General features: G+C 53.7%; 1 protein-coding gene across 1 annotated transcript in view; it reads right to left on the bottom strand.

Annotated features, from left to right (window-relative positions):
- The window catches only part of KSR2 (kinase suppressor of ras 2), a 339,253-nt gene that overhangs the window by 56,114 nt on the left and 261,897 nt on the right, over positions 1-21,242 (bottom strand). The window contains exons 9-12 of the mRNA XM_012730806.1: positions 19,717-19,835; positions 9,032-9,200; positions 1,109-1,150; positions 483-555 (exon numbers count right to left, since the gene is read on the bottom strand). Of these exons, the coding sequence (XP_012586260.1) occupies positions 483-555; positions 1,109-1,150; positions 9,032-9,200; positions 19,717-19,835 (403 nt within the window). The remainder of the gene's footprint in view (positions 1-482; positions 556-1,108; positions 1,151-9,031; positions 9,201-19,716; positions 19,836-21,242) is intronic.

Genomic DNA, 21,242 nt, shown 5'->3' with positions numbered 1-21,242 from the left:
CTGCTCCCCACTCTGTCTCTGGTGAAGCTTCTCATCGCCCCCGCACCTCTGGCCTGTACCCCAGTTGTGTGTGCATAAATTTCAATCTTTAAAAAAAAAACTTTATTCATAAAAACGTGTGACCAGCTGAATCTGTCCCACATGAATCTGGTTTGCTGATTCTTAAATCACACTTTTTAAAAGGGGGCAGTGATGTGGAGTAACGGCCTTCCCATTAAGCTCTAGCTCGTGTGAGTAAAGCCTTCTTTCTGCTCATTTGGGACAGGGGCCTGGGGCCCTAAGGGAGGACCCTACCCCCTGGACATCAGGCAGGGCCCGTGGGGCAGCAAAGCCTCTTCTGGATTGTCACTGTCCTTATAGCTCGAGTCACTCCCCACACCTGTCTGCACCTCGCCCCACTCCCGCCCTCAGTTTCAGGAACAACAACTCAAAGTGAGCATTCTGAAGACAGACAGACGGGGAAGTGATCCCTGTTCACTTACACTGGATTCGAGGTCACGGGGTGCAGGATGACCTGGGGCGCCCGGGCTGGCGTCTCTGGCACCGGCACCACATCTGAGAACCAGATTTGACAGTCAGAAACCAGCGTTTAGGCCGCACCCACCCCAAAGCCTGACTCCTGGGTGATGCTGACAGTTGGTAACTTCTCACCAGATTACGGGCCACTGGCTGGCCAAGGCCCCCTCTTCTTTCTCAACCACCTAGACTTGACCTGCTCAGGGGCAGCCACTTCTCCCCATGTTGTCAGAGTCCCTATCTTCTGGCCTGAAGAGCCCACGGGTCATCTCTGCCCCTCTGTACCCCTGAGGGGACTCTGAGTCCATGAAGCACTGAGTTCACATCTGTCAGTGTACCGTGCAGGCCACTCTGGCCACCATTCCCGTGCCACGGGCTCTGAATCCCCTCACCGTGGCCCATCCTCCCATTGCGGTCCCCTGCTAGGGCCTTTCCTGAGACCTGGGGCCCCCTCCCTGTCCACAGCCAGCCACTGCCCGGGGCTGCAGGGGTTCCAGCACCGCCCTCTCTGGGCTTACCCAGCCCACCGACATTTGCCTCCATCCACTGCAGCTACTCCACACCCCTCGGGGCTGGCTCACAGGAGACTCACCTGGGAAGATGAACTGCTGCTTGTACTTGCAGTAGTGGGACGCTTGAGGGGGAGAGAGGACACAGCGTGAGCGCCGCCCCACAGCGATCTCCTCAGGTCCCACACGGGGCTCCCAGGCACCAGCAGGGACTCTTCCCACCCTCGACAGTTTCCAGGTATCCGCAGACACCCCAGATTCCGAGGGACTGAGAACATGTTTGATGACACCACAGCCCTAAACATCCACGCCAACCCCGAGCCCACGAGCACAAGCCCGGTGTTGATAAAATGCACGAGGACACACACAGAGAACGCGCCGGGAGCCATGACGAAACTGTTTCCCAGCAGAGAGAGTGATCACCAGCAGCTTTTAAAAATACTTCGACCACAGTGAACTATCACCTCCCATCTGAAAGACAAGTGCTGGCAGGGACGTGGCGAGAAGGGTGCCCTCGGCACCACAGCAGGGCGGGCCACGCAGCCACATGGGCACGGTGCCAGCTGCCTGGGCAGCGAAGCCTGCGAGTCCCACTTCTGGGTGACAGCCACAGGGGAGGCTATCACCATCCCGAGAGACGCCTGCACCCCCAAGGCTCCCCGCAGCACCACTCACAGTCCAAGCCAAGACATGGCAACAAACTAAGCACCATCGAGGGACGGAAACGACAGTGCGAGGGGGAAGACGCAGCCGTGACAAGAAGTGCTGGTATTCGCACCAGTGTGAACGGCCCGGGAGGATATTCTACTACGTGAAACGTCGGACAGTGAAAACAAATACCAACATGACGCCACGTACATGCAGAATCCAGAAACAATCAAACTCATGGGAACAGAACGGGCTGGCAGTTGCTCGGTGTGGGGCTGGAGGAAGGTGGGCAGAAAGTCCACAGTTACGGCAATGTGCGTGGCAGGGACGACAGTTAGTGACACTGTGTTGTGCACTGAAAGCTGCTGAGAGAAGAGCTTGAAAGTCCTCACCACAAGGAAAATCAAATGGAGCTATGTGAAGTGATAGCCGGTAAGGAAACTAACCGCGGTAAGCATTTCAGAAGCATGCCTCTATATTCCACCACTGTGTTGTGCTCCTTAAAATTATGTAATATCATAATGTCAATCTTCAAAACAAAAACAAACTAGAAAAAATCCTTTATGCAGTTCCTGTGTTTTCCAAATATTTGGCACAGAGCATTGTATTATTTTTCTTCTTGATGATGAAATTACCACAATTTGGGGGGCTTTCAATAATGCGAATTTACCCTTCTAAGAATCTGGGGGTCTGAAATAAGTCATAAGGAGTTAAAACTGAGATGTTCACAGATCCATTCTTTCTGGGCCCAAGGCAAATGGGTTCTGGGCCTTTCCTGGCTGCTGGACCTCCTGCCTGTCCTGGCGCACGCCCACCCTCCAGGCTCGGCCTCCCCAACACCACCTCCGATGTCTCTGCCCGCTGCCCTCTTGTAGGTCCCTGTGGTGCATGAGCCCCCAGTTGTCCAGGTTACCCCTCCACCTCAAGATCCTCAACTTGGCCAGAGGTGCCAGATACAGCAACAGGCTCAGAGATTCAGGATTAGATGTGGCCACCTCTGAGAGACATTATTCTGCTCATCACAATCAACAATGTCCACATTTGGGCGGAAAAAAAAAAAAAGTTAAATTCCGTCAACTTCACCGCTGATTCTCATCCAGAGGCCAGCCGGACAGTCACCCAAGTTTCTGCTGTCATCACTCCAAGCGGGGTGGAGGGCCCTCCAAGGTGTCAGGGGGGAGGAGAGGTCACAGAGCTTTGTATCCCCACAATAAGGAAGGAAGCAGGGACAGAGCCAGATAGGGTCTGAAGCAGTGGCTGTAACTCCCAAGCAATCTAAGTCACCGAGGGACAAGCTGGGCCGAGAGCTGGTTCACCCACATGGGCACGGCGGCTGGAGGCCGCGGGCCTGCGAGCGTCAGCCTGCTCCCCCCTAGGCTGCTTGTACACGCTTGAGCGAAGTCTCCAAGTCTCGGTTCCGTGCGTGTGAAGCGGGGGTAACAGCAGCCTCGCCCTAAGAGCCGAGGCCCTCAGCCCCTGGCAAGGGTGTGTGGCGAGTGCAATCAGGCCAGGCACACATCACTTTATTGCGCTCTGTAGGCTGCCTTTGTCTCAGACTGAAGGGGGGGGGTGGCCACCGTGGGTGGGCAAGTCTGCGCCATTTTGCCCAACAGCAGGAGCTCACGTAGGCTACATCCAGTTAAGCTTTGCACATCGTCTATGCAGACACGATGCTACCCCATACTTCACAGGCTACTGGGCAGTGTAGACAGCCATTATATGCACTGGGAAACCCCAAGATTCACGATTCTCCATACTTCAACTGGGTTTTAGCGTGGCCCTCTGGGAGCCCCCTGCAACTTCTCTGTGTCTTTCTAAGTTCTCTTAACTAACAGACAAACATGATTTATAATTAAGAGACAAGGAGCCGTTTCGAGAGCTAAGACGTCAGCAGTTCCTGAGACTGGAGAGGATGTGCAACTTCCCAGCTCCCCCACCCTGCAGTCCCAAGAGGGCCCAGGATCAAGCACCCGTAGACACCCAGCTCACAGCGGGTGAATGAAGCTTTACACAGCAATTCCCAAATATCCCAGAGAGCTGGCGTCCACGTGCATGCAGTCTTGATTCTGGAAACTGAAGTTCCTAGGCGGGGGAGCAACTCCTTCAAGACCACAGAGCAGAACTTTAAAAGAAAACCAGCCTCCATGGTTCCAGGCCTTTCCTTCTATTAGCTGGCCTGGGCTTCCCCCCAGCATAGGAGGACTTACTCAACAGGGTCTAAAATTAAAAAGGAAAAGCTACCCGGGCTCTCAAGAGGCTTAGCTGATCCCTAGCGTCCCTGGGCGCCAGCTGGGACAGGGATTCGGTGTCTGCAGAGAGTAGCTGGAGCTACGTCTCCAGAAAGGGAGGGGCGGGTGGTGGCCATCAGGCACTGCTCTGAGAAGGGTCAGGTGCCAGGCAATGGGATGAGGCACATGCCTTCACGTACAGAGTCACCCCCTCCTCAAGCCCTTGGGGTGCTGAGAACAGCTCGTTCCTGAAAGGGAGAGGACGGCCAGGAGATCCAGCAAAGGAGGAGAGGCCCTGAGCCCTGTTTGCGCTGAGGAGAGCACAGCAGAGGCTCTGGAGAGGCAGCCTGAGTCCAGCAGCGGGCTCAGGGGCGCCAGTGGCTGTCTGGGGTCACACAGGACCCGGGACAGGACGGCTTCATTTATGGCCCGGGCCAGAGAGACAAGGAGTCCTTTCTGGAACTCCTACTCCCAACTTATACCTTCCCAGAGAGCAGCCTGAGTGGCCTTCTAGAAAGAAGAAAACAGGATCAAACCATCCCCAGTCTGATCCCTCTGACTGCCCCCACTGTGTCTTCAGCCAAGCAGATCCCGACCCACCCCCGCCCGGCCAGGCTGGCCTCTGCAGCGGCATCTCACTGGTGCGGCCTCCCCTGTGATGGCGCTGGCCGGGGCACTCTGCAGTGGCAGGGCCTGTGCACGTGCCCTCCCTCCCTTCAGACCTCGCTGCCGCTCACCTTCAGCCTACACGTGCTCCTCCCAAAGGCACTCGCGCGCAGCTCTAGCTCGCACACCGCCGCAAGTCAGAACCCTGCACCCACGTGCATGTCTGCCACAGCAGCGCGCGTGTCTCCACCGAGACACAAACCCTCTGGGGGGAACACTGCCCCCCGCCCCCGGCCTCTGCCAAGAAGCCCATCCTAGACTCGGAGAGCGCGAACATTACTCCACATGGTGAAAGGGACTTGGCGGACGCGGCTGAGTTAAGGATTCCGACATGGGGAGACGCGCCTGGTTCCCTGGGTGGTCCCAGGTGTACTCACAGGGGTCCGCAGAGAAAGGAGGCGGGAAGGTCGTCAGCGAGATGCAGATGCTCTGACGACGGAAGCAGAGGTTGGAGACGGGGCCACGGGCACAGGGATGCCAGCAGCCACCAGAAGCTGGGAAAAGCACGGAAGTGGATTTTCCCCTAGAACTTGCAGAAAACAGACCTGCCTGACACCTTGAATTGCAGACAGTGAAACAGGTTTTATACTTTTGACCTTTGTAAACGTAACACGATTAATTCGTGCAGGTTTATGTCTCTAAGTTGGTTACACTGCGTGACAGAAGCACAGGAAACCCGAGGGGGGGGGCGGGCTGGTGTGTGAACCACTTCACACCTCGTGTGCACACAGGAGCTGGTACAGAGCAAATGTTCAACAGGAAGCCACTGAGGAAGGAAGTGAATGAATGATGCCACCTGAGGGCTGAAGACAATTTGGAGAGAGAAAAGTACAGCACGGACAGTGCATAAACACCAAGTCATTCATTCACTCAGCCAACATTTAATCGGGGCACCCAGCGGCAGGCAACTTGTTGGGGTTGGGGCATAGTGGCGGCTGAGGCAGACTCAGTTTTAGTCTCATGGAGCTGACGTTCTGATGGAGGAGACAGACACCTGCGCAAGTGAAGACAATGAGGCAGGGAGCAAGGACCCTGCACTGAGCATCAAGAGGCATCGGGCAGAGCAAAGAGAGGGGTTCTGGGAGGGAGGAACAGTCGAGTGGCTCAATCCACGCGAGGTCTTAGAAACTCCCGTCTCTGCCAAAGGTGGATCCTTTTATTCTCTCTCTTGGGGCCACTGGAATTTGCCATTTTCTGATGGGAGTGGGGAGTGGGCTGGCCAGAAAGCTTCAAAGGTAATGGAACCTACAAGCAACCCCCTTACAAAGGCCCTGGGCGCACATTCCCACAGCAATGCCGCAAAGCCAGCACCATCAGCCCCACTGGGCAGGTAAACAGAGTTCTGGAGACCCCAAAGACAGGACGGGACAAGCTGGGCACCAAGCCCAGGCCTGACTGCCAGGGGAGCATGCTGGGCTGACGCCGCTCTGCCCACGCACAGGCCCAGGGAGGCGGCAGGGAGCCCCCAGCAGGCACAACACCGCCCCGTCCCAGCCTGTGCAGGCCACGCTCCGGTTCCCAGCTAAGAGCTTTTCCTTCACGTGACCAGCAGTGAACAAGTGAGCCAATGCCCGTTAGCTCATAGCCCCTTTTAGACCAGAATCTTCTAGATCAGTCAGTGCTGGGGACACTGTTACACACAGTCATTAGGCTAAATAATCTTCAGCAAACACAACTGCTGGCAGGACCCAGCACCAAGGCGCCATTTCCCACCGGGACAGGCCCACGGGTCAGCGTGCCGGGCGGCCAGGGCTGGCAGCAGCAGGACAGGAGCTTGTCTCCTCGGGGCTTGATGAAACTACCCGCAGCAGGGGAAGGTCCTGCTGCCCTTCTGGCCAGTCCTATTTTGCTTTCCAGTTCCACACTACATTGTAATGTCATCACTCAGTTATAACAGCAGTGAATGCGCTGCATTATTATCCACATTAGACAAGTACATGAAATAAAATCCCTCTCTTTAGATGAAGCCACCCAGAAGTTCTCGCACTGTTCTGCACGTGCACAAATACATAAACATATAGAAACATACATATGCAAATACACATAAATATCTCACAGCAAGTATTGTGGATGCTACTATTTGCAAAGCAAGTCACTTATTTTTCCGCTGAAAATCCATATGGCTATCGTTCCAAGTCAGCAAGGTGGCTGAGTATGTGATCACACAGCCAGAATCCAGGGTATTCTACCAATTCCCTTCCAATGGGATCAGCCCACTCCTGCGGTGAAACCCTTACAGGTACAGCCCTGTGCCCCATGCAAGGGTTTCTGGATGTAAAGTTTTAACACTGCTATTACTGGTCCAAGGACTGTACATTCAAAACTTAAAATAACCAACAATAAAACACTAACAGACAGTGTCAGGTAACCTCCCCGCAAGCTCTCCCATTCCCAGCACCAGGGTGCATGGATTGCATTTTTCCACAATTCTCGTTAAGCCCATATTAATTAGTGGTGATGAGAAATGCCCCAAATGGTAGCCATGGTAACTCGGTACTTTGTTTATCTAATAATAATGAAATTGGCTCACATTTGTGGAGATCTTCAGTGGGACAGGCTCTCTGCTAAGCTTTGTCCATGCATGATGACGTTTAGTCCTTCAACGATTCTACGAAGTAGGTGCTATTATTATCCCCACTTCACAGATGTGGGAACAGAGGCACAGAGAGGTGAGTTATTTGCTCAACATCATGCAGGTGCTAAGTGGTGGAGCTGGGGTGTGAACCCAGGCAGCCTGGCTCCAGTGCCCACACCCTGAACTGCTGTTCTCAAGTGCCTTCTCCCAAAGGACCCTTAGCTCACGGGGCCACAGCCCGGAGCAGGCCCCCAGCATGGCGGATGGCTGAGGGGTCTACCCTGGGGACTCTGAGGGAAGGAAGGAGATGGGGTGCAGTGCCCCCCCTCCCCAGAGACTAAGGTCTCTTGTCCAAAGACGCCAGTAGGGTCTCTCGGGGGGTACCAAGAGTTGTGGCGCTTTGATGCATGGCTCTCTCTTAAGAGGGCTCTCTTCCGACCACTAGACAAAGCAGAACTGATTTAGGGAGACCAGATCTGAAGTCCATCTAGGGCTGGCACTACAAAGGAGGGAAGTTCTAGGATAACACCAGGGTCTACTTCCTCCACATTGAAGGGGGCTCATAGGATGCCAGAGGGTCTTTTGTCCATTCACCCCCTTCCAGAGAAGTGGAAATGGGTCTACGCTGGAGATGGCAGTGGAAACGCCAGGCAACCTGCCCAGCGGACTCAGGCACACACAACAAGGTTCCAGTCCCTTTCGGTGGCTGCCAGGTGACCCAGCCTCACACCGGGAAGATCTGACTTCAAGATGCCCCTCACAGTGTGGGCAGATGACAGTCAGCTCGTCCTTACGTGTGTGGTTGTGCCTGGTGTTCTCCAAGTGTGGGGCCACTATCTACTCGTGTCTGGTTAAGGCTTAGTGGTGCGATCTGTGGCTGAAGTCCTGAGGTGGTTTTTCCCTGTGTGGAGTGTGGAGTTCACTAAATCAGACGTACTGACTCCCCGACTAGCTAGTGCTTGCTGTGGTGATGGGAGGGTTCTCAGTCACGACACCTGAGGTGGTGGCCACCAGCCACGGGCGACTCCTGAACACTGGAAAGGAGGCCACTGTGATGAAGAGTTAAACTTTCAATTCTGTGTAGCCTTAATTCATTTAAATTTAAGCGGCCACCTGTGGCTAGTGGCGCCATGTTGAACACCACAGGGCAAGGCTCTGGTTCCAGCTGGCTAAGCCACACTTCCTCAAAGCCAGCACTACGTGGCGTGACAGACATGGGGCCCAGAGAGGCCGTGGGCTGGGCCAGGCCCGGGGAGGTGGGCTGAGTGTTAGGCCTGGGCCTCCTGAGGGCAGACAGCAACCCCTTCTCACGTCTCATGACAAAGAAGGCCAAGACGAAATGAGTTGTGAGCAGCTTCCGCACCATCTCTGAGCCCAGAGCATACTCTAGGGAGTGGCCCAGTGCCCTGGAATTAATGAACTGGAGGCACCTTTGGGGTCCTCTAGTCCAGCTGTGAAAAAGCTGAGGTCCGAGGTTGCAGGGCAGGTCCCGGACCCCACATCGGGTCCAGGACCCGGCCTGGCCATTCAAGCCCGACCTGGCAGGTGGGGTAAGGCGCGCCCTCCTCAGGCAAGTGGCCCCCGAGGCCTCGCTGCCGATTTCAACTCACTGAGCTCCTAAGACCCCGGCCAGCCCCAAGCTGTGGCCCATTGTGACTTACCCTGAGCTGGAAGCACGGGGTTGCTGCTGACCCCAGACAGAGTCTCGAAGGGTCCCTGACCTCTCTGAGCCTCAGTTTCCTTGTCTGTAAAATGGGGCCGATTACACTCACCAAGTGACTACTCACTCTGCAAACAATTATGCAATGACAGGCAGCTGCCTACTGTGTACTCGAGTACAGACTGGCCCCCACCAGCCCCCGCCCCCGCGGCCCCAAGCACGCTGGTACCTGGTAGGTTGAGGTTCTTCTGCTGCCTCGTGCACTGCGGGGAAGGGTGAAGGGGAGAAGGCGGCGTGGCGCTGGGAGGGAGGGGGGGCGCCGGCGAGGAGGGCGTGGACGAGGTCGTGGACGAGGGGTTGCTGCTCGAGTCGGGCTGGTAAGGGACAGGGATGTGGTCCTGCAGAAAGAAAGTGGGACGGGGGCAGCGGGACGTGGCCATGAGTGAGCCGAGCAAAAGCGCCCTTCGCCCCCCAGCACCCTCAGCTCCCCTTCCTTGGCCACCCCCGCCTCCCACCTGCTTCCTCATGCCCCCTGGGCTGCATCCAGCTGTGGAAGGAACCGGCTCTGCATGGCAAAGTGAAGGTGAAGCTGTCACGGAAGTCCCGGCCATGTTCCCGTGCCTCCTTGATTCTGGAAGGTCCCACACCCAAGGGCCCACTGCCATTCCCTAGCTCCTCCTCCTGGGCGTTTGTCAAAGAACCGACAGCCTGACAGCTAAGCAGTGCGCGAGGCCCGGCCTTCAGGCCCGCCCACGCCCTTCCTGCTGCCCCTCCTGCCCTCCAAGCTCAGTCTGAAGGCAGGATGAGACAGGAGCGCCGCGCGCCTCAGAATATCCTGCGGCCGGAGCGCGCCTGAACCGGCCCCCCAAACATGTCCCCTTGAACCGCTGTCATGGGCCTTATCTGGACGTCTCACAGATGCCACTGAGGCAAGGGCGAGGCTGAGAGCTGAGACCGTCCTGGATGGGGGTGGGCCCTACTTCTAGCGTCCAGCGTGCAGCGCCCGTGTAAGGAAGAGGAAAGGAGAGACCGCTCGGAGGGAGGCCCTGGACGCGGAGGGGGGCTGGACCCAGCTCCCGTGACCAGAACGCCAAGAATGCGGAGCCAGGCAGGGGGCGTGGAGCCCACTGCCCCGAGCATCCCGGAGGCCCGGCGCCGCCTGCACCCCGACTCTGGGAGAAGCGTTCGCCGATCCAGCTCCCGGCCCGTGGCAGACCCAACGAGCAGCATGCAGGCCATGGGGCCTGGTTCGACCTCCACAGCCGCCTCTCCCCCAGCATCCCGGACAGTGCTCAGCCGCTCCACTCTCCGCTTCACCTCAGCCTGTCCACTGCAAACTCAGCAGGACGCCAGCGGCCGGCCTCGCCGCTGCAGGAAGCCGCCGCTGCGTGCACGTTCCGGGCTCTGTTCGCTTTCCACTGGGCCAGTCTTGCCTTGGCTCATGCCCATCAGCATGTCTCCACCTAAAAATGTTCTTGCTCTGGACTCTGATCTTCCACTTTTCACTCTCCACTGGCCTGCTCCCCAGCACATACCCCTGCCGCCCAGCTCCCGGGCTGCCCACGCGTTCTTTTGCGTCCCCTTCTCCCTCCCACCACCCGTGTTCCTCTTCGCGGCCAACGTCTTTGCAAGGGTTTTCTCCACTTGCCTCGTCTCTTCTCTTTGGAGCCCGGCGGCCCCCAACTAGCCTCTTGCACACAGGCCTCGACAGAGCTCATCTGCTGGCACGGCTGTCCCACGGTCAGGCGGTCGCGGTGCCCTGTGCAGGCCCTGACCACCGGCTACGTCCCCTCCGGGATAAACTGCCACCCTTAGCCTCCGCACCCTGCCGTCCCCCTGGTTTTCCTGCCACCAGGCCCCACCCGAGGTCTCCTTCCCTGGTTTTCCCCTTGCCTGTGACCTCCTACCCTCAGCGCGCCGCAGGGCAGGTCTCAGAGCTCATCTGCGACCTGGAGGCTGCCTGGAGCGGCCGCCGCTGACCTGTCCTCACAGCGTGTCTCCCGCCCACCGCGGAGCTCTGCCGTTGCCCTTGAATCCTACATCCAGCCCCCAAACTACCACCTACCTTCTTTATATCCAAAAGGGCAAATTTATTCTTTAAAAAAAAAAAAAAAGGAACGGCAAGGCCAGATACAAGTGGGCGTAAGAGCTGCCGAGGGTGGGCTTGTGGAGAGAGGCCGGCCCAGACCCAGGCGGAGCCGTGGGAGCGCTGCCCCCCCGCCCCCACACACGGCTCCTAGGAAAGCCTGAGGCACGCCTGGCCCACGCCACCGTCACCTCTCCTGCAGATGATGGCAGTGACCCCAAAGTGGCCTCCCTGCAGTCCCCAAAAGGCAGTCTGAGGGACCTGTCACAAGTAAGCCGGGTCCCATTCCTCTCTGCTCAGCGGGCGTGGCCCCGTGCTCCAAGGAGGAGACAGCCCTCCCCGTGGGGGTCCAGCTGTGACTGCACTTGATTCTCCGTCCTCATTACCCCCACTCTCCCCTGGGCTCCCCCAATTCCAGCCATGCTGTTCTCCCTTACTGACTGTGGCAGGTAGAATGCCCCTCCGACTCCCACTGTAAGCTGGGGTCACCTTACATGGCAAAAGTCACAAGCACAAACAGCACACCCTGGGCTGTGCCCAAGGGCCCCGTGTAATCACACGAGCCCTGCAAAGCAGAGGAGTGTGCCCCTGGCTTGCGAGGCATGTGGCTGACGTCGGCGCCATCTGGAGCCTGGAAGGACTCAACCTCTCATGAGGTAAGAGCCACATGCTAGAACGAGGCCGGGCAGGTGCAGCGAAATGACCACGAGGAGCAGCGTCAGGCCAGAAGTGAGTCTGGGAGCAGTTTTACCCCAGAGTACCCAGGACAGATGCAACACTCTGGGTCTGGGGGACTAAACGTTAAGACCTAGTTCAGCCACACTCTGACCGACAGAATGATGAGACAATGAATGTTTTACATAAGCCGCTGAATTTGGCACATGGGCTTTTATTGTGGCAGCAAAAGGAGACAAATACACTGATACTGAAAAGGCTAAGGATGCTTCTACCTCAGGACCTTTGCCCCAGCCAGCAGGGCTCAGCGCCTATAATACGCCCCGGAGTGTAGGGGTGGCCCCTCCCCCGTCGCCTCCACTTTCCTCTCTGCAACAGTCCCCTGTCTGCCACATCAGAATTTGTGACTTGCCCCCAAGATCTCTTTAACCTCATCATCGTCTCTGATATCTATGGAAACGTAACTGCGTTTATTTATTTGTTAGGCTGCTTCTCTATAGCCTATCCCCTCTGCTAGATTGTGAGCAAACCTTGTTCCACTCACTGCTGTCCCAGCCCTAGGCGGGTGCTGGGCACACGGGCGCGGAGTGACGCACCCCGTGGAGCGGGAGCCTGGGTACCGCTCCAGACCACACCCTGACCAGCGTGTGGGTTGGGGAGAGTAGCGGCCCCTCCGTACCTCTGCTTCCTGTCTGTGAAGGGGGCCGGGGGGGGGCAACTCTGTCGAAGGGACAGTGTGAGTGTTAAATGAGGCACAGCTGTCGCATTTTGTAGCCTATTTGTGGGGGGCTTACAATAGGCCTGGGTAAATATAGGCGACACAGAGCTTTGCTATAAACAAGTCTCTCTGGACGCCCAAGGACACATGGCCAAGGTTATGCCTGTCATGGTCCCAGAGCTCACCCCACTCCCCACAGTCACACTGCCCCAGCTCAGGGACTTCACCTGTGTGAGCTTCCTTCTCCCCTTATCCATCACACAGGCAAAGGGAATTCACCTGGTGGGCTGTTGGGAACTTTAAATAAAGATATATAAGGACCCGACCCTTAGCAGTGGGTTGAGACACTCAGTTATCAATAAAAAGTAGGTATTATGTTCAGGACAGTCTTCATTTTTGCAATTAAACTCTTTATTTGAGATAACTGCAGATTCACATGCAGCTGTGAGAAATCATGAGAACTAAAGCTTCCTTACCCTGCTTTTCCCAGTGATAACATTTTGCAAAATTACAATACGATAGTTATAGTCCAGATATTGAATATACAAGAGAGGAGAGACCCATCACTGAAGTCCATCATGCCATCCTTTTAGAGCCACACCTACTTCCTTCCCTCTTTTCACCATCCCGCTTCTCTCCAACCCCTTGAACCATTCATCTGTCCTCCAATTCCGTAATTAGTCATATTAAGCAGGTTATATAAATGGAATCACACATCGTGTCATCTTCCCAGTTGGCTTTTTTCACTTAGAATAATCCTCATTTTCTTTCCTTCCTTCTTTGGAGAACACCTGCCAGGTGTCAGGCCATGGGAAGAAAACAGTAGGACTTGACTGATTTCAGCCATACGGGTGATGGCAGGATGAGAATGATGTAGTTGCTATGCTCTTCCTACTGCGCAGCTGTGTTCTGTGACATGGATGTACCACAACTTGTTTAACCATTCACTCACTGAAGCAACCCCTCTCTGTGGTTACTTTGGATAAAGCTACTATAAATATTCAAACACAGATTTTGTGTGAACATATGTCTTTATCTCCCTGGGCTAAATGCCCAGGAGTCCAATTTCTAAATAATATGGTAATTGCATGTTTAGTTTTAAAAGAAAATATAAAAGCTGTTCTCTGTAGTGGCTGTGCCATTTTATGCCAGCAATGTGTGATGGACTTTTTTAGCATCCTAAGCAGTGTTTGGTGGTATCATCAATTTAAAATTTAGTCATTGTGATAGGAGTATAATGATTCGCAACTGTAGTTTTAATTTGCATTTTTAATGGCCAGTGATACTGAACTTCTTTTCAGTCTTAATTACTGTAACTATATAAGAAGGCTCAAGATTGCGTCGCCCAATACCTCCCATTTTATTCTTTTTCAAAATGATGCTGAGCTATTCTAGTTCCTTTATCTTTTCATATAACTTCAAAAATATGCCCATCTTTATATGGACTAAAAGAATCCTTCCGGCATTTCGATAAGACTTAAGATAAATCTGTGTATCATTTTTGAGAAGAACTGAAATCTTAACTACACTGTCTTCACATCCATGAATGTGGTATGTTTGTCAGTTCCCTAAATCAGAAAAAAGTAGACAAAGAGGTTTTGTCTTTTGCCCAGTTGAGAAGTTTTTTGATCATTATTTCTTTGAGAACTTTTCCAGCCCTGTCCTCTTTTTCTCTCCCCCAGGACTGTGCTGACATTAATGCTTCATCTTTCAATATGGCCCAAAGGATATGCTCATTTTTTAAAATCCATTTTCTTTCTGCTATCCACATTGAGTAATTTCTACAGTCCTATTTTCAAGTTCACATATTCTTTCCTCTATCCCTCCACTCATTGAGTCTACCCACTATTTTTTTACTTTAACTTTTATAGTTTCTAGTTGTATGTTCTACAATTTAAATATGGTGGCTCTTCTAATTTCTTTTTCTTTTTTTTTTTTCCATTTCAAGACTGTTCCTGATTGTTTATGGGAAGTTGTTTTTTTTTTTTTTTTTTTGATGACAGCTTTAAAAATCACTGTCAGATAATTCTAACATCTCACTCATCTCAATGTTGGCATCTACTGATTGTTTTTAACACTCAGTTTGAGATATTTCAGGTTATTGGCATAATGAATGAGTTTTAGTGGAAGCCTCAACTTGTGTATTATGTTTGAAACTCTAGATCTTATTAAAGCTTTTACCTCAGTTGGCTTCCCTGACACTACTCTAGCAAGGGAAGGGGAGGTGCTGTCTCCTAGTATTGCCAAGTACAATTAGAAGTTTAGGTTCCTGCTCAGCCTCTGTTGACGCCAGAAGACAGGTGGTGGGTGGGGGTGGTAATCCCAGCTCTCTCTTGGACTCCAATGATTTTGGAAAGGACTACGAGCACTTCATTAATACTCTCCACGTAGCCTCCACTGACACCAAAAAGGGGGGACGTCTTGTTAGTGATGGTGGTGATCAAAGTTCAGACTCCCTAGACAACACCACAGACGGTACCTGGCAGGTCGGCATGCGTAACTGCTGGTGGAAGGAGACTTCTTGCCACCAGTGAGAACGGAAGTCCCTTCTCCCTGCTCAGCCTTCTCTGGCACCGAACTGGCAGGGGCTTAAGGTTAGTTTGGTGAGGATCGGTGTTGCACCACTTGGCCCTGGCTGGTGTTGGTGTTTGGTTGGGAGTAGTCACTGAATCAAAGATTTCATGCTAAGCTGTCCTATTCTTGGTCCTCTGACTAGAGGGAGAGGCTTTTGCTAGGATTCTTTTTTATCCTCACTCACTGTCACTTTCAGTTGCCCGATTCTGTAGATTCAAGTCAGGGTTATATGAGACCAAAAGAGGTTTTAAGAAACTCACCACTATTCCCTGGTTTTGAGAGTTCTAGTGAGTCTGCCTTTGCCTTGCTATCTTTGTGCAGAGCATTGAGGTGTATTAAACAGAATGGACAGGAAAAGTGTTTCTAATTCCATCTTTCCTTTTAATTTAATTTGTTAGTTCATTTAATCCTGGTAACAAACCTGCAAGATGGTGTTATCTCCAGAGAAAGAAACTAATGCTCTGGGAAATGGCAAGACTTGGCCATAACTGCAAATGGAGGATAAAAGCATACCTACCCTTGGATGACTGGCATTCTCAGGCTATCACATTTCCTTGTAGTGGGTCCCCCAAATGTGATCTCTGACCCAGTGTAGGAGAAACAAAGCTGAGTCCCAATGGAAAGGAGAGAAGACCTGAACCTAAGAAAGTCCCACTGTTCTAGGCAAGGTCATGTTCTAGTTTACTCTAGTCACCTGCTGGCCAGCACCACCGTGGAGGTAATTCTGATCCAGTTTTAGTATAAGGGAGCTGGGAAGCTAGACTTCTCACTTTATTCTAATTTATCTACTGCAAATTATATTCCCAGGTCAATGGGTATGTTAGTGCAAGAAATAATATGTTAGTGGCATGTAAGGCTAAGATTTATGTGGCTGGGCTCTGATGTGGAAAGAAGCTGTCACTCAGCCCAATGGGTTAATGGGTTAACATGAGGTGAATGGAAATAAGGACTGACTATGTCATTTCAAGGTCAAGGAAAATGGAAGTCAGACATCTACCCATCCACCTACTCTCCTCTGTGAACATCTACCAGTCTGCCACATCACAAGATAGGACACTTTGCATAAGCTGGTCATTATCTCAATTAAAAAAAGCTCTGATAACTTCACTAAAAATTAGCTCCCACGTTCAAGAGAGTAGGAAGTGACAAACAGAACACGCTCCAACGATGGGACATATCGAAATGCGCGGCACAGGTGTTTGGGCTGGGCCTGGACTTCTGTCACTTCCTCACCTCACCACAGTCACCTCCCCTGCAGTGTTTGCCTTGGTCACACCAGACAGCCCACCTAACCCAACACAAACCAGACCGTCTCCCATCTCCAAGGCCTGGACGTGCTGTTAGCTCTCCTCAGGAGAGCTGTGTCATCCCGCCTAGAAGATGCTATCTTTCCAACACAGCTCGAGTCTCCCTTTCTCTGAGAAGCTCCCTGACTCACCTCCCTCCCCGCCAGGTACCACATCCTTCTTTCCTGGGCCAGGGCCTGCCACTGCCTCAACCAGTCCGGACAAGAGGCCCACTGCTCCAGAGCAAGTAGCGCAGGAAAGCGTAGAGGCGATTGCTCTAGGGTAATTTTTGATACAAATTAAAAAGAAAATTCTCAAGTAAAAATATTGCAAACTGGTTCAATCACTACGGAAAGCTGCGTGGAGGACCCTCACATTATTATAAATTGACTTAACAAAGGACCCAGCAATTCTGCTCCTAAGATCTACCCAAAGGACACAAGAACATTAAATTGAAAGGCAACCTGCACTCCTCTGTTTACTGCTGCCCTATTTACAACAGCCAACATATGGAAAAAACCTAAATGCCCAAAACAGATGAGTGGATCAAGAAGATATAGAGCAGAGTTGTCCGAAACCAGAGAGTTTAAGAGAAATAATGAATCCTAGGCAAGCTCAGCTTCAGTAACAACAATTCTCCTGCAGTATGTGGGAAGTCAGTGGTTCACTATGGTTCAACTTGAATGAATTTTTTCCTTTAAGTTTCCTCTTCCTCCTTCCTGTCTTGTCCTCTGTCTTCTCCTTCCCCTGAGCACCCTTCTATCTCCTCCTTCTCCTCCACATCCTACTATTCTTTCCTTCTTCATCTCTTTCACGCTCCTCTTCCTCATTTTCCCTCCTTCCTCAAGCTATTTCCACACACTGGAGTCCAGCATAAACCCTTCACACATCTCAAGCCTCTGTCCTAGTCTCACTTACTCTGCACTTCCCACATTACAGAGGGTGAAACCAGACAGAGATCTTGCATGGTTACATGGCAGTGAAGGAACTGAGTTTCAAGGTCAAGGCTTCTGACGCACCCTGCTCACTAACCACAATGGGTGCGGCAGCTGAGCGTCCATGAGCCTGGACTGACTGAGCTAGAAAGGAGAGGAGATGGACAGCAACAGATATGCAGGCCCAACTGGCTCAGGAATCTTTGCACTAACCACATCATAGCCTGACAAAAAGGATCTGCGTGAAGCCAGTGAGAAGAGAAAGATGGGAAAAAATAAGCCAGCCCTATGATAAATCCCGTCCCCCTTCATGTCAAAGCCACTTTCTAAATAGAGGTTAATTTATCGCTCTTATCAAATTCTCCTGCTGGCAGACAAGCAGAACAATGTCACAGTCACTGATCTAGCTGACCTGTGTTTCTGTCCACCTGACACAGAGACGCTCCTTGTGAAACCAGAGAGAAAGGCCTGGAGACGGAGCTGAGCTCCTAGCTCCTGAGACACCACGGGGAGGGTGGGCCAACGGGCGCCGGGCAGTTATTGCCCTGGAGCGGCATCGGGGAGGCCCTCGCAGCCCTCCCAGCGGCGGGAACCCCCTCTCCCAGAGACCTCTCTCTTGTAAATAACAAAGGACAGTGACAGCAGCTTGACACTGTGGTTGGCAGCCCCGAGGTTGAGGCTGGTAACAATGGCTACTGTCGTTTCCTGGGCACACAAGATGTGCCAGGAACTACATGAAGTGCGCTTGTTTTCATTATTTCACTGACTCCCCCAGCGACTCCCTGAGCCCGGTGCTCTCATCAGCCACCATGGACATCTTAAAATACGACCGGAATTCTTGGCCCCTTCCCGCTGTCGGGAGGGCTCTGCGTCTCGGCCCTGGCGGCGGGCGCGTGACCACTTCCTAAGGCACAGAACCGACACCGCTGACACCGGGCAGGTGGCAGGTCAAGATGGCGCCTGGGCTCGGACAGAGGGAGCCGCGGCTTCCGTGGTGTTGGCTGTCCAGCTGCTCATGAGCCCTGAGCTGCCACTTGAGCAGCCCGGCTTTCCTAAAGCCCCACGCTGTGAGGGAGCTCAAGTCACGATCAGGAGATCCTCCGCAGGGCCCAGCCTCCACCACCCCAGTCCAGCATCAGACACATGAGTCAGATCAGGGGTTGGCACACTCGAAATGACCAGACAGTACACGTTCTGGGCTGAGAGCCGGGTGGCCTCTGCTCTCACTACTCAACTCTGCCACTGCACAAAGCAACTGCAGGCAGCGTGGCTGTCCTACACCACTGCATTCACGAAAGCGGGGGGCTGGACGTGGCCTGTGAGCGTTGTCCCTGTTCCAGTTGGTGCCAACACCCCGCTGTGTGAGTTGTCCCAGTTGCTTCCCTGAACATCACGGAGCAGACAAACCACCCCACCCGCCACACCCTTCCCCAATTCCTGACCGACACACCCTACGGACATCGGTAAAGGAGGCTGGTGTTTTTGGTGTCCAGCAGGAGAGAATGGGAATGACCCAGTTACATACAGGAAAACTGAGGCTCAGGGACACGCCATTGCTGCTGGGTTGGCCAGACTTCAGAGGCCAAGAGCTCAGTTGCTCAGAAGATGGCACAAGGAGCCAGATGGCGCCTGGCTGAGATCTAGTAGTAAGCAGCGGGTGTCAGCACGAGAGGGAAAGAGCATATGGGCTCTAGTGGGGGGCGTGGAAAGGCAGGGAGAGCGGGAAGGAGCGGGAAGGAGAGCGGCCTCGTGCGCTGCCATCAGCAGTGATTCATTTTCCAAACCAAGAGAAAGCCAATAGCTGGTTTTCAGCAGAGGGTGACACAATTCAAACTACACTCATTAAGATCACTCAGGCTGCTGTGGGGAATGGACTGGGGAGGGGTCACCCCCACCCCCATGCAGAGGAGAAAGCCTGTGCCTTGCCAGTGTGCGGTGCCCAGCCAGCACGTGGGTGGCCTGCGAACACAGGTGGGCGCCTCCCGCGTGCTTGGCTGATGCCTGTTTTGCCTGGCAGGGCTCCTCAGGTGCACATCCAGGCTGGCATGTGCCTCCTTGGCCTCCTATGATGAGGCCGAGAATGTCCCAGGGGCTGCTTTGGTAGGGTCAGACCTGAGGCCCCAACAAGGATGTCAACAGTCACACTGGAATTTCCAGGCCACAATTCAAAGGAAGATGCAGAGAGGCGCCCTGCTTTCCACCGAACCAGCCAGGCGCTGACTGGAGCAGCTGGTAAAGAGCTGGGTCCCCACACGTGCCCACCCCCTGGCCCCCAGCAGGAGCTCAGAGAGAGAACCTATCCTGTGGTTCATTCAACAGATGTTTCTGCATGCCCAAAATCACGCACAAAGCTAATCCAGCAGATGGCAAAGCATCTCACAGAACAGAGGACGGCTCTGAAACACGAGGAACCCCTTCTCCGGTGGGCCCCGACTCCCATGCCTGGACACTCTCGTCCATCCTCATCCCCACGTGCCCTCTCTAAGTCTGACAGGTTCCTGGCACATTCGCTCCCCCCGCCAGCTGATGACACCCAGGCTTTCCTGAACACCAGCCCAGGTGTGTTGGGAGATGTGCGCGGCTTTCCAGTCCAAACCGCCCCTTCCTGTCTGATCCCCCCCATTCGCACCCCAGACTCACCTTATTGATTTTGTTGGTTTTGGGGAGCGTCTGGCTGATGTGCAGGTCTGAGTACCGGGGCGGCTTCCGTAGGGGGTTGTTGATGTCGCACGGCACGGACTCCGTTCGGACTAACCTTGCTGGGTCCGTAGGGGTGAAAACAGTGATTTGGGAATTTAAGTACCACTGGCATGTCACGGCAGGGGAGCACAGCTCAGAGCCCACCTCGCAGGCCCGGCCCAGAATGGAAGGGATGGCACAAGATGACAGTTGCTGGGTCACAGCAGTGTGGAGGGGTGCTGTGGCTGCGTAACAGAGAGCTCCCCAGGGAAAGGGGAGGCTCCCGCTCCCTGCCTCACCCTAAGAAGGGGGCAGCGTGAGGAGAAAGAGGAGGCACATGGTGCAGAGAAGGGTGAAGAAGCCGCGCCTGCTTCTCGGCCCTGGACTGGGGATGCGGAAGGAGCCACTTGAAACTGACGTGGGCGAGAGGCTCACGTGGCAGCCTTGATCCTGACTGGTGCTTTGTCTCTGCTCTCTTCCTCCCAGATTTGCCTGGCCCCTTCTGCTCCTTTGCTCTGTCTGTGCCGAAGGGGCCTTAGACTAGTGGCCTGTGCCGCAGACCGGAGCCGCAGCGCTTCGGCCAGCCTGGTTGGTGGGCATTTACTCACAGGGGCGGCACCTTGGGTGTTTCATCTGTTCTGCCCCTTTTCTTTATTGCACAATAATTGTATTAAGGTTCTTTCCTGTTGAAGGTCTTATTTACTAGAGTATATTCTGTCTTGATGTGGCAAAACCCGTTTGGAACAGGCAGATTTGGGGGTCTTTGGACGCCCATCACCCTGCCCTGTAAAAGGTTGCAAAAACTTGTATTTTTCAATATATGACTGTTGGCCATCAGAATCGTCATAATAGAAAGAAGCGACTGGTGTGCCTGTTTCCAACACTGAACTGTTTTGCACGCTGTTCACTGCAGAACTGAGCCTCCTGGAAACAGCTGTTGTCCTGTTTTCTCGGGCTCTGTGATCAGTGCACAAGCTCATGCCGGCCACCACGCCACCTCTGCATGAGACCACCTGTGGGGTCACCTTTGGGGTTTCTCAGGCCTGAGCAGCCCATCACATGCCAGTATATGTCCTACACAAGGCTACCCTGGGCTCTGAATAAAAAGGCTTGGCCCTTTCAGCCTCTGCCGGTGCCTCACGCCCAGAAGCACATGGGCACATGGCTGGGCACATGGCCGATGCCAGGCAAAAGCTTCCTGATCACAAACCCTGTGGTCCAAGCCCCTCTCCCAGCACCCTTCCGTTATTTCTGCTAACAACTGGGACCCCAGGAAGGGACCAAGGTGAGCAGCCCAAATTCAGACTGGATGCCTGGTAGTGACTTATCTGCCGTGTTTTATCGTGGGGCCAGAGCAGGGGCAGCTTGGCGGAAAAGGTTCAGCTTCGGACTGACCCGGGGATTTAATTTCTCTGCTTAGCCTGAGCTGCCATCACCATGGAAACCCACTACACTTCCAACTTCCTACCAACAGGGAAGGGTGGGGG

Source organism: Condylura cristata, unplaced genomic scaffold (genome assembly GCF_000260355.1).
Source record: "Condylura cristata isolate star-nosed mole 26May11 unplaced genomic scaffold, ConCri1.0 scaffold00029, whole genome shotgun sequence".
Classification (NCBI taxonomy): Eukaryota; Metazoa; Chordata; class Mammalia; order Eulipotyphla; family Talpidae; genus Condylura; species Condylura cristata.
Note: the sequence above shows the minus strand (reverse complement) of the source record. Positions and strands in the feature narration are given on the sequence as shown.